A 13,727-nucleotide genomic window follows, 5' to 3' on the forward strand; every position below is an offset into this window, starting at 1 on the left:
CCCCCCACCAACCCCCTACTTGAAGACTTACACCCTTCTTTACAAATCTCATAGGGAATTATTAAACATATCACTTTGTCTAGTAGCTATTCAAATTCACTAAAGCAAACACATTACCATAGAATTATGGCTTTCAGTTTATATCATCGTCTTTTCCTATGTAAAGTTTTCTAGTTCTACCAGTGATACAAGATAAGAGTGAAACACAAGCATACACAAATTGCCTATACGTACATAATTATACCTGAGTATCTCTCATTTTATAAGTGATATCTGGTATGTGTGTGTGTGTGTGTGTGTGTGTGTGTGTGTGTGTGTGTGTGTGTGTGTGTGTGTTTTGCGTGTGTGTGTGTATGTATTGTGTGTGTGTTGTGTGTGTGTGTATGTATTAATTTGAGGATTCCACTCTCGATCTCTCTCACTTCATGTTATGTGGGTGAGTGTCCTAAAAAAATCACTCTCGTTTTCATTGATGCGTTGGATTGCTGATGTATAAATAATATCAAAGATGAGATTAATGGAAGGCTCCACATAGACACACACACACACACACACACACACACACACACACACACACACACACACACACAACACACCTATCCATAGACATCTGAGCATCTTCTCAATTTTATAAACAAATACATTCTCCCAAATCTGTTTCAAAACCTGTTCGAACTTTCGTCTCAATTAAGTAACGCTTGAGAAATTAAAAGCTTCAAAGATTTATTTCTCATGAATTTCGTAATTTGTCTATTAAAAGATATATTTATTTATCTATTGTATATGATATTACATCGTATTTTCTGTATATTTTTTATATCTGTTTATCATCTTCGAGAGATATAATGCTGTTCCGAGGGGAGTTTCGAAATCTTATGGATTTTTTTTCTTTCAAGCTGAGAAAATACTAGTTTTTCTCTTATTTTCTTTCTATCTCTCTCTTTATCGAGTTCAGTCATTTACCTTTCTTTATGGAAAGAAGGAGGAACGTTTTAGAATTTTTATCTGCGCCATTTTTCCCCCTTTTTTATCTTTTCCAGGTTGGTGGGTCCAAAAGCTATTATTTTCTTAATTTCGCTTTTTCATTCTCTTTGGCCTCATTTAACGGAGGAGACACAACTCTTACCATTCTAATTTGACCATATTCCCGTTTTCTTTATTTTTTTTAGTTTTCACTTATTTCCCGTTTTCTTTCATTTTTAGTTTTCACTCATTTCCCGTTTTCTTTACATTCCGTTTTACTCTGATTTCCCAGTTTCTTTGATTTTTCGTCTTCACTTATTTCCCGTTTTCTTTAATGCCAGTTTTAATCTTATTTCCCGCATTTCTCTCATTTCCCGGTTAATTTTCTCTCTCTCCTTTATATCAGGATATCAGTATCATCATGTTTGTCCTGGGGGCTGTTTTAGCCAATGACGCTCCCCTGTACCCCGCCCCTGTGCCCTATAAACATAATGAATACTTGGAGGTAAGGATAAATGTATTATTTATTTTGATATGATGTGCTTTAGGATAATATTGGCGATTTTATCAAAGAGGAGGAGGAGGAGGAGGATATTAGTGAAGTTCATTGTGTTAATGATGTCGATTCATTATGAAGATATTTTATGGTTATCGTCATCATATTCATTGTAGATATGGATGATAATGGAAGTGTTGATAACGCTAATGATTATGGTAGTAAGAACAACACTTATGAAGACCGCAATAATGATTGCAATAATATCAACAATTATTGAGACAAGAATAACGATGAGTAACAATAACAACGGCAATTACAACCACATTTTAAAATAATTTTCCCCTTCCACTCCTTCCCTTTTCCTCCACCCCACAACCCTCTACCCCGCCCCCCAACCCCTTTCTCCCACCCCCTTCCCCGCAACCCCCTTCCTTCCACCCCCCCTTTCCCCCACCCCATCCTCCCACCTCCTTCCCCCCAACCCCACCCCACCCCCTATCCTCCCAAACCCCCTCCTCCCACCCCTCACCCCCTCCTCCCACCCCCACCCCCGACAGACCCACCCGCAATACAGCTACAGCTACGGCGTGCAGGACGACCTGTCGGGCAACAACTTCGGCCACTCGGAGTCCCGCGACGGCTTCAAGACCGAGGGCAGCTACTTCGTCAACCTCCCCGACGGCCGCAAGCAGATCGTGACCTACGCTGACCACGGGGAAGGCCTGGTAGCCGAGGTCACGTACGAGGGCGAGGCTTACTACCCGGAATACAGCCCCGCGCAGAAGCCTGGGGGGCTGCCTGCCTACGGGCCTCCTCCTCCTCCAGGCGGTGGGAGGTCTTAGGGCGATTCTTCGTTCTTTGATCCTTTTTTTACTTCTTTTGTGTGTGATTCTTCGTTTTGTGTTGTCTTCCGTTTTTTTTCTTGTTTTTTTTTCTTGATTTATAATTTTCTTGATTTTTTCTTATTTTTTCTTGATTTTTTTTTCTTTTTCTTGTTTCTGTCTTGATTTTTTTCATGTTTTTAGTCTTCTATTTTATGTTATGGATCTTGTTCTTCATTTTCTTTGTGTTCCTGATTTTCTTCTTGCCTCTTTCTTTTCTCCGTTCTTTTTTTCTCCGTTTTCCCCTTATTTATTTTCTTCGTCACTTTCTTTGACCTTAATTTTTTTCGTTACTTTCTTTGTCCTTTTCTCTTTATTTTCTTTCCGATTCTTCTTTTAGTCTTTTTTTATTTTATCTTTTTCTTACTCTTCTTCACCAACTTTATCATCTTCTTCGTTCCCTTCATTCTCCCATCTTTCCTCTTATCTTATGTTCTTATCATTATTTCTTATACTAAAATATTTTACAAAAAATCAAAAACATAAATAATAATAATAATAATAATAATAATAATAATAATAATAATAATAATGATAATGATAATAATAAATAGCATGTAATTGATCTTTGTTTCCTTTCCACGCAAGTAATTTCAGTGTTTGTTCTTTCACTTTCATTTGCATATTAACTATTGCAATCTTAAGTAATTTATTGAAATTACACTTAATGATTATATTATCTGCGTCTACAGAAAATGTTAGTTGTAAAGCTGTTATTATATGTCAGTGAATTAAGCAATCACTGTATAATTTAAATATATTTTATAATGTATTAGTAACATTTTCATCTTAAGTGATACCATTTCAAGATTTTTAGTTCTGTATTATATAATGGGTGTGTTCTTTGTCATGATCCATGTTTTGTAAACTAATTCGTAATCAGATTATTTTCGGTAAGAAAAAAAATTAGTTATATTAATGGTAATGATAACGATAACAATAATGATGCAGAAATAACAGCAAATGAAAATTAAGAGATTAAAGCAGAGCAAGGATAATGTAAATATGGAAATGATATGGTTTATGAAGATGTTGCAATATGATTTATAGCAAAAATAGTGAAAAATGTATGACCAGCATTGTAATGATAGTGACATATCAACATCATTACAAATATAAAAGACGAAATAAAAAACAAACAAGAAGCACAAACAAATCCAAACGACAAAAAAACATATCCAAACCAAGAATAAAAAACAAACAAACACACAAGACCGCATCAGAGCAACATCAAAGAATAGTAACGGCGTAATCTTCCCTCCACAAACTCCCCTCGCGGCGAAAGTAATAGTCTAGGGCGTGTCTGTTTATTCAAGTCAATTACTCGACCTTGAAATTTCGTTGGGTAATGCTTAAGGGAGAAAAGACATAACGAGGGCTGGAGTTTATGTGTGAAATTGCTCGTTTGGCGATGGCGATGCGCGTTAAAGGGAGTTTAATGACGTGCTCTTGGCGTGGTGTGAGTGACAAGAGCTTGGGGAAGGAGGGAAGGCGATTTATGTATATGTGTTAAAAGGAGGGAGAGGGGATTGTGTGTGTGCGTGTACTCTTTATGTATATATATGTGTGTGTGTGTTTGTGTGTGTTTGGTTGTGTGTGAGTGGTGAGTGGGTGGGGGAGGTCGATTTATGTGGTATGTGTTAAGGGGGGAAGGGGATGTGTGTGTGTGGTGTGCTCTTTATATATTATATATATTGTGTGTGTGTGTGTGTGTGTGTGTGTGTGTGTTTTTTTTTTTAGTTGTGTTTGTGTGTGTGTGTGTGTGTGTGTGTGTGTGTGTGTGTGTGTGCTCTTCATGTATAAATGAGTGTATATATATGTGTGTGTGTGCCATGTATGTGTCTATGAGTGTGTGTGTGTGTGTGTTGTGAGCGTATACATTTACGTGTGTATGTGTGCCCGCAGGTATATATGCCTTCGCACATGAGAATGTACAATTACACACCTCAGTGATATGATGATTATGATTACATGTGGTAGGTTACTATTAAAGTGAGTCACAAATTGTAAATTATATACTGTACACAATACATGACTTTCGTATGCCATGAAGAAACAGTTTTCCAAGAGCTAAGATATTAATGGTCATGTTACAATCCTTTCATACATTCATACATTATTGCTATTAGTATATATATATATATATATATATATATATATATATATATATATATATATATATATATACATATATATACTGCACACACATGGCGTAAAATTGATGTAAAGAAGGGACTCCAAACAGGAAAGGGAGGTACTACCCAGAACTAAGGGACCGTCTTCACTTCTAACTGGAAGTCTTCAGGCGTCAAACGAGCTTAGTGTGCATGATCCTGGATGAATGCTACTGCTGCTATGATGATAATGATAATAATGGTGGGAATAATGATAATTATAATAATAAAGACGAATATGATAATGATGATAATAATTATAATACTGATACTAATATTAGAAAAGGTGATAAAAAATAATAATGATATTAATAATGATATCATTATATTTAGAAATATCATTGTTATTATCGATTTATTATCATTTATCATTATTATCATTATTTCTATAGTTATCAATATTAATATTATTACTATTGACATTACTGTTATCATTATAAGTATTATTATCCCTACCACCAACATTACTATTATTGTTGGCGATCACAATGAACCTGTTATGATTATCATCATCACTACTTTTATTATTTTGTTATCATTATCATTATCTTCACTATTATATTTTTGTCTTTACTATTGCTACTTTTACTTTATATTATCACCATTACCATCGCCATCATCTTCATTACCATCATCATTGACTAATACTAACATATCTATCTCTATTATTACCGTTATCACCATCATCATCACATCAAGAAATTTCTCCTCTTCATTATTACCTCACCATCGCCATGCATGTTGCGTATACACTTTCATTCACCATTTATTCATCTCCCCTTTCCTTGATATATTTAGTGTGTTTATAGGACACGAGAACAGAGCCCAAGTTTGGCTAAAACCGCCACCGTCATAAATATAATGATGATACTGATGTTTTGAAATTGAGATATAAATAGGCAGTTGAGAACTTTTGTTTTTGTTATTGTTGTTGTTGGTGGTGATGTTGGTGTTGTTATAATTGTCATCACCATCACCATTTGTTATTTTCTATCATTATTATTATTACTAATATTATTTATTTGTTTCTTTTATCATTAAGTATCTGATGTTATGAATGATTTTAACAAACATCATAATCATTTTAAGTTCTAACATAATGAACAATCACAGGTATTTTATCTCACTCTGAGTACAGATATACATTATCAAAATAACCATGTTCAACAAAGGGAAATAAATATTAATATCTCTACTAATATCAATAAAAAAATCAACTTCATAACCATTCTCGACTTAACCAAAGTCCAGACAACCTCAAGAAGAGAAAGGGCTACTTACACACGTACACACTCACACACACGCACACAGATACACGCAATCACATATAAGTATAGGGAAGCGTCGACCACTAACCCTCATACACCGACCATGTACGAAATCTTCTTTGTGTTCAGTGAAGACATCTCATTCGTGAAGTTTAATGACGTGTTGGACTGACATCAGTGAATATTCTTAAATGTTTGGTGTACTTTTGTAATTGGGGTTTTATGGGGTCTAGTTTAGGCAGTTTGTATGGGTTGGCGTGTTAACTTGCGGTGGGTAACGTGGGTGTGGTTTTCATACGATGTTGCAGGGAGATATTGAAGTTTGTCTCTCACACTTTCTTTTTGTCTGTCTTTCTCTCTTTCTGTTTCTGTCTGTCTATCTTTCGTTCTCTCTTTTTCCGTGCATTCTCTCTTTCTCTGCCTCTCTCTCCCCCCCCCCCTCTCTCTCTCTCTCCTCTCTCTCTCTCTCTCTCTCTCTCTCTCATATTCCTTTGTTATATAACGTTTTCCATCTGGTAAAAAAAATATATAACAGTCCGCAGGACGTCATCCTCCCTCTGTGCGACAAGGCCCCCAATCTACGCAACTACCACGCCCCCGCACGTTACGATCCTGAATACCCTGTAAGTATATGAGAATTCAGTCAACCAGCCATGCATTACGACTGCAATGTAGCTTTCATAACTCTGGATTATTATGGCCTTCGTGTTAATGTTCTATAACTACTTTAAGTAGTTTATAACGCATTTGAAAGCATTTTATTCAGTAGCTTTTACTCATGCTCATTTAGTCTGAGTAGAGTAGGTTTCTCTCGCGTCTCCTAATTTCCATTTCTCTCTCCAGGTCCCCCCGAAGTACAGCTACAACTATGGTGTCGTCGATAAATATTCCTGCGCCAACTTTGGCCCTCGGAGTCCCGCGACGGCTACAAGACCGAGGGCAGCTACACCGTCGACCTCCCCGACGGCCGCAAGCAGATCGTCAAGTACGGCGACTGAAGTTCACCTACGAGGACAAGGCTCAGTACCGCGAGTACAGGTCCGCCTACAGACCCTCTCCCCCGCCTATGCTTATCTTACAGTGTCAATCACTGAAGGGTCTTTGCAAGATGTAAATAGATAACACTGCATGTATGTAAATATAGGGAAGTATATGTATGTATATATATGTATATATTTATATATTGGTGGTGGTCTGTGTGTGTGTGTGTGTGTGTGTGTGTGTGTGTACATTTACATTATAATTAAAGATATGTCTTTAGAAATCGTCATCGTTTTATTTATGCACAACAGATGTTTAACTTTATAAAAAAATATTAATAATAATAATAATAATAATAATAATTACAGAAGCTGTGTCTATTATTCATCGAGGTGATATTTTTTTTTATCTAAGAATGTAATACAGGAATACATTTTTTTTTCTTTATGAAAATGATACATTCCAATTCAGATCCCCAAAACGGAAGTATCTTAAATTATGATAAAATCGAAAAAAAGGAAAAAAGACAATACGTTACATCACAAATGTAATACACAGATAAGTAACAAAAAAGAAAGAAAGAGGAAATTGATATAAAAAGATAACAACAATTTTATGATTTCAATTTGATTTCATCGTATCATTCTTAGTAAATGTTATTTGGTCCATTGATTTTTAAAAAATACTTTGGTGATTCGGGTTATTAAGATTATAACCAAAGTTTCAAGTTTATTATAACAATAACTGACGCTACTGTAATAAGAAAAAATGCTTACTCGATTTCAGGATTAGAAATTGTGGATACGATTCAACAATATCGCCGTTATTATTTATGTAATTATCATTATCATCATTAGAATCATTACTTTTTTTTCTCATCGAGGTAAGCATTATCAAATTAGTATCATTATTATCGTCATGATATCATCAATAATATATTCCGAATCATTATCTAACAATATCATCGTTACAGTCATCAAGCTCAGTAACCCGAGCACACGCCCGCCTACAAGCCCGCTCCCCCCGCCTACTCCCCCCCCCTCCCCCCCTCCCCCCGCCTACTACCCCCCTCCCCCCACCTATGCCTAAGATGTCATAGGCATCGTCATGAGCTCAAAAAGGGTCAGCATTTACATCATTATTTTCCACAAATGCATCAACATCAGTACCATACAATCATTATGACAATCATCAACTTCGCTGTCATTAGCATCAATATCATTAATACTGTCGTCATCATTTACCATGTGTGTGTGTAAATATATATATATATATATATATATATATATATATATATATATATATACATACAAACGTATATTGATATATTATAGATATATGTATTATTTAATATTAATAATATATAATAATAATATAATATATATCATATATATATATATATGATATATATATATATATATATATATATATATATATATATATATATATATATATATATATACACACACACATATGTGTGTGCGTGCGTGTGTGTATGTGTGTGTGTGTGTGGGGCATATGTATGTATGTGTATATATATGCGTGAGTGTGTGTGTGTGTGCTTGTGTGTGTGTGTATGTGTGTGTGCATGTGTGTGTGTGTGTGTGTGTGTGTGTGTGTGTGTGTGTGTGTGTGTGTGTGTGTGTGTGTGTGTGGTGCGTGCGTGCGTGCGTGCGTGCGTGCGTGAATGCGTGCGTGCGTGCGTGCGGGCGTGCGGGCGTGCGTGCATGCGTGCGTGCGCGTGTGCGTGCGTACGTGCGTGTGTGTGCATGTATATTCATACACGCATTCGTGATCGTATATATAGCATTCCAGCATTATACAGAAAATCACTACTCTCACTAAAATCCGAATGTTGCCTCATGTTTCCAACAAGCGCGTGCGTACATGCGTGTGCGTCTGTCCGTCTGCGTGTTTGTATAAATATGCATGTGAACATGTAAACAAATGAACATAACATAAATACATATATATGTATGTATATCTGCGCGCGCGTGTGCGTGGTGGAAGTAAAAACATCAATATTGGAAAACAATTTGATCAAATACTTCATGACCAATTAGAGCATCTTTCAAGGGTGTGTGATTCCCCCCCAGGCTGGACGTGTGGCCATGGGGACTTCAAAAGAGAGAAAGGCCTAAATCATTGGCTTTTTAATACAAACCCACGCACACACACGCACGTCCATTCAGGTATAAATAGAGAGGTCCAACCACGCTGACCATCACACACTCATCAACCATGGCTCTCAAGGTACGGAATCCGCCTGCATACTGAGAACAAGACTGAAACTGTGATCGCTTTAAGATGTCTACAGAAGTGAAATTCTTGCTTGATTTAACTTCAGTCGTGACTGAAATTTACAAGGATAGTGAATAAAGTGAATTAGTGAATCTAGCCTTTTTTTTTTTAAAGTTGTTACATATTGTGATTTTTTCTTTCTTGAGAATTATTTGATGTAATGGTAGTCAACAAAGATTTTAAACTGAAACGAAATACATATACAAATACGATTTCTATTGTGCCGTCTTTTGCTTTACACAACTTTTTATTGTCGGTGCCTTTATCTCTTTATCTTACTTTTGGTGACTTCCCTGTCTTTATATTTATTGTTATTATAATTCTATCCATTTCTTTCTTTTCTTTTTTCCCTTTGTCATATTGTATTGTTCACAGGTCGTCGTCCTCGCCTGCGTGGCTGTCCTCGCTCTCTGCGACAAGGCCCCAGTCTACCCCCCGCCTCCCCCTGCCTACGCTCCTGCACCCTCCTACCACGCCCCTGCACCCTATCATCCCCCCGAACCCGTCTACCACGCCCCCGAACCCGCCTACCACGCCCCCGAACCCGCCTACCACGCCCCCGAACCAGCCTACCACGCCCCTGCACACTACGAGCCCGAATACCCTGATGTAAGTATTTGTGCAACCATAAGGCTCTATGACAACCATTTATTGCCTTGTTACTAAGACCTCACCAAGTCCGTCATTATGACGCTTCTTTCCAAAAATTTCATACTACAGCTACGATGATAGTAAAAAAAAACAAAAAAAAAAACACGAATGCTTACTGAGAAACATTTCTCATTCATTTGTCATCTCTCCAGGTGCCACCGAAGTACAACTACAACTACGGTGTCGCCGACGGCTACTCCGGCGCCAACTTCGGCCACACTGAGTCCCGCGACGGCTACAAGACCGAGGGCAGCTACACCGTCGACCTCCCCGACGGCCGCAAGCAGATTGTCACATATGTGGACAACGGCGACGGTCTGATTGCTGAAGTCACCTACGAGGGCGAGGCTCAGTACCCCGAGCACACTCCCGCCTACAAGCCCGCTCCCCCCGCCTACGGCCCCCCTCCCCCCACCTATGCCTAAGATGTATTAGAGTGTCAGAGATATAGTCATCAAATTGTAATTATTTTTTATACAAGAAATAAAAACTTAAGTTTGAAAAAAAATAAATTTTAGTCATACGTCCAAATGAAAACGAAACACATTAATGAAATACAGTAACTACAATAACTAGCTTCTCGCACTTGATGAATGTGAATTATACAATAGATCTCAAGACTGAAATGCAAGTAAATTAGTCGCATTCATATAAGCAGATAGTTCAAAGAAGACTGTGGAAGATGGTATTCATGAAGGAATTAGAAACCAAAGATTCCCCCACGAGTATTATGGCGAACGGTTTTCTTCAAAAGACTGTCGGCTGGTAATCAAAGAGTATCTTAAGTAAGGAAAGCTATCGCCATAATGTATTACAATATATGTTTATATATAATATCCACATGCCTACACACACAATCACATACACACAAAAATCATATATATATATATATATATATATATATATATATATATATATATATCTATATATATATATATATATGTGTGTGTGTGTGTGTGTGTGTGTGTGTGTGTGTGTGTGTGTGTGTGTGTCTGTGTAAGTGTGTGTGTGTGTTGACAAGAAAGTCATTTCTGTCAACCATTCTGTACATATCCAGGATATTCTTGCCCTATCTTCGAATGTATGAGTTATGGACGTTTTTCGTTGGAATCTGATTCCGTTCAGGAAAAGGAAAACAATAACTGCTGAGAATAACTTTGTTGCTGACGTTTCGGATATGCAATCACCATCTTTAGTGCTTAAAGAAAATTTATAAATTTAAAATTTATATTTAACAAATGGTCATAAATGTTAAAGAGACATAATACAGAAAAAAAACATATCAATTATAAAAAATAAATAAATAAATAAATAAAAATAATAATAAGTGGATGGTCCTTCACATGGCAATAGGGTGGCTGAAGTAGTTGTACCATTCAGCTCTGGCTTCATGTTAACCATGTGGAAAGATTCGGCTAAGGTCAGGTCAAAGCTGTTAGGATGGGATTGCAAGATCTGGAATTCAGCAATGCTAAATGGGTGGTTGTGAGAATTGGCCCACACAGAAAAGATATTGTAAGCTCAGTTCATTAGTGTTTCCAGGCTCTTAATTTTGTAAATGTGAAGTATGTATCAAAGAAAATGAAGTCCGAGGCCAGTGAATGTGGTTTCCTGTAGGTGTTGACAGATAAACCACCTACGGGAAACGCATAAACACACACACACACTCACATATATATACACACACATATATATCTACATATATATATCTACATATATGTGCATATATATAAATAAATATAAGTGTGTATGTATGTGTATGCATGTGTGCATATGTGTATATATACATATGTACATATACATATTTTTATACATGCATATATGTACATGTATGTATGTATAAATATATATATATATATATATATATATATATATATATATGTATGTATACACACACACACACACACATATATATACATATATATATGTGTTATGTGTATATATATGTGTGCATGTGTGTGTGTGTGTGTGTACACATGCGAGTGTGTGCGTCCATGCATTTATGTGTATGTATATATCTGTTCATTTTTGTATATAGATACAGATATAAAATTAACTGGTGTTTATTAGCTCACGTACTTTTCTCAATATGGCAATACAAAAAAAAAAAAAAAAAAAAAAAAGCTGCAAGATTATCATTTACAAATAATACCATAGTTATACTCTAATTTTAACTTTCAACACAACTGCTTAAACAAAAGCAAAAATGGGCAAGTAGATAAATATATAAATGAAAATAAAGATAACAAACAAACGTCTTTATAACAAACACTTATTCTCCTATTGACAATTACTAAGATGGTATTTCAAGGGCTAGAAAATTATTCCCACGGTGAAAGGGCCTCCAGTACAACGTACGTACGAACACGCATCACAAACGGTATATAAGGGGAAGTGTCAACCACTAACCATCATACGCTCACTAACCATGTCTCTCAAGGTACGAAATCCTCCTTTATATCGGAACGAAGTCATCAACATGCGACTGTATTTGCGGTGTTGAGATTAATCAGTGAATGTGAAAGTGATTAATGACGACAGTAGTGTTTAGATTTGCTTCAAATGATATATATTTAGATATGTTAACACATACATACATGTACGTGTGTGTATGTGTGTATATATATATATACGTATACATATATGCATGTATGTATATATGTATATATATATATATATATATATATATATATATATATATATATATATATATATATATATATATATATACATGTATATATATATATTATATATTGCAGGTAAACAAAAAAGAAAAAAAAGTACAAGAAAACACACGAATATGCACATGAATTCCACATGTATATATATTCATATAGACATACACACACACACACACATATATATATGTACATGATTATATATATACATATACATACATACACACATACATTTATGTAAATATTGACTGTCTAGATACACCGTTCATCGATGGACAGTGAATTCATGTTTTGACTTTTCTATTTCATCCTCCACCTAGTAACGTCCGATTATGCACAGGTCATCTTCCTTTCCTTCTTCGTTAGTAACTGTAGATAATGCGAGACTCTGTCGGCAGGTCGTCGTCCTCGCCTGCGTGGCTGCCGTTGCTCTGTGCGACAAGGCCCCAGTCTACGCCCCTCCTCCTCCCGCCTACGCTCCTGCGCCTTACCACGCCCCCGAACCAGCCTACCACGCCCCTGCACACTACGAGCCCGAATACCCAGATGTAAGTGTCTATACAAACTTTTTTTTTTTTTTGTCATCATTGAAGATTTTGTTATTGAGGCCTCATTATTACACTCCGTTGCTTCCTTTTCTTTCACTTATACTATACTAATGCAAGGAAAATATGGAGTTCCATGGATACTGAGAAAACTTTCTCATTCCCTTGTCATCCGCCCAGGTGCCCCCGAAGTACAACTACAACTACGGTGTCGCCGACGGCTACTCTGGCGCCAACTTCGGCCACACTGAGTCCCGCGATGGCTACAAGACCGAGGGCAGCTACACCGTCGACCTCCCCGACGGCCGCAAGCAGATCGTCACATATGTGGACAACGGCGACGGTCTGATTGCTGAGGTCACCTACGAGGGCGAGGCTCAGTACCCCGAGCACACTCCCGCCTACAAGCCCGCTCCCCCCGCCTACGGCCCCCCTCCCCCCACCTATGCCTAAGATGTATAAGAGTATCAGAGATATAGTCATCAATTTGTATTTATTTTTTATACAAGAAATAAAAACTTAAGTTTGAAAAAAAAAAATTTTAGTCATACGTCCAAACGAAAACGAAACACATTAATGAATTACAGTAACTACAATAACTAACTTCTCGCACTTGATGAATGTGAATTATACAATAGATCTCAAGACTGAAATGCAAGTAAATTAGTCGCATTCATATAAGCAGATAGTTCAAAGAAGACTGTGGAAGATGGTATTCATGAAGGAATTAGAAACCAAAGATTTCCCCACGAGTATTATGGCGAACGGTTTTCTTCAAAAGACTGT

At 36.7% G+C, this 13,727-nt stretch overlaps 2 protein-coding genes and 1 pseudogene across 2 annotated transcripts; all 3 read left to right on the plus strand.

The window, feature by feature from the left end:
- Positions 1-1,373: 1,373 nt before the first annotated feature.
- LOC119599422 (larval cuticle protein A2B-like) lies at positions 1,374-2,377 on the plus strand. Its single transcript, XM_037949190.1, has 2 exons — positions 1,374-1,468; positions 2,020-2,377. The coding sequence occupies exons 1-2, from the start codon at positions 1,385-1,387 to the stop codon at positions 2,302-2,304; spliced, it is 369 nt and encodes a 122-aa protein (XP_037805118.1). The 5' UTR covers positions 1,374-1,384; the 3' UTR covers positions 2,305-2,377.
- A 6,583-nt stretch (positions 2,378-8,960) lies between these two features.
- LOC119599393 lies at positions 8,961-10,226 on the plus strand (annotated as a pseudogene).
- A 1,920-nt stretch (positions 10,227-12,146) lies between these two features.
- Positions 12,147-13,415, plus strand: LOC119599413 (larval cuticle protein A2B-like). Its single transcript, XM_037949181.1, has 3 exons — positions 12,147-12,158; positions 12,795-12,944; positions 13,122-13,415. Exons 1-3 carry the CDS (start codon positions 12,147-12,149, stop codon positions 13,392-13,394), a joined length of 435 nt encoding a protein of 144 aa, XP_037805109.1. The 3' UTR covers positions 13,395-13,415.
- Positions 13,416-13,727: the final 312 nt, after the last annotated feature.

The sequence above is a fragment of the Penaeus monodon genome, chromosome 42 (assembly GCF_015228065.2).
Source record: "Penaeus monodon isolate SGIC_2016 chromosome 42, NSTDA_Pmon_1, whole genome shotgun sequence".
In the NCBI taxonomy this organism is placed as follows: Eukaryota; Metazoa; Arthropoda; class Malacostraca; order Decapoda; family Penaeidae; genus Penaeus; species Penaeus monodon.

Excerpts from the sequence above, each read along its gene's own strand:
- LOC119599422 (XM_037949190.1), top strand. The coding sequence starts at position 1,385 with ATGTTTGTCCTGGGGGCTGTTTTAGCCAATGACGCTCCCCTGTACCCC. Across the intron at positions 1,469-2,019 it reads AACATAATGAATACTTGGAG|ACCCACCCGCAATACAGCTA; the intron begins GTAAGGATAAAT and ends CACCCCCGACAG.
- LOC119599413 (XM_037949181.1), top strand. Across the intron at positions 12,945-13,121 it reads ACGAGCCCGAATACCCAGAT|GTGCCCCCGAAGTACAACTA; the intron begins GTAAGTGTCTAT and ends TCATCCGCCCAG.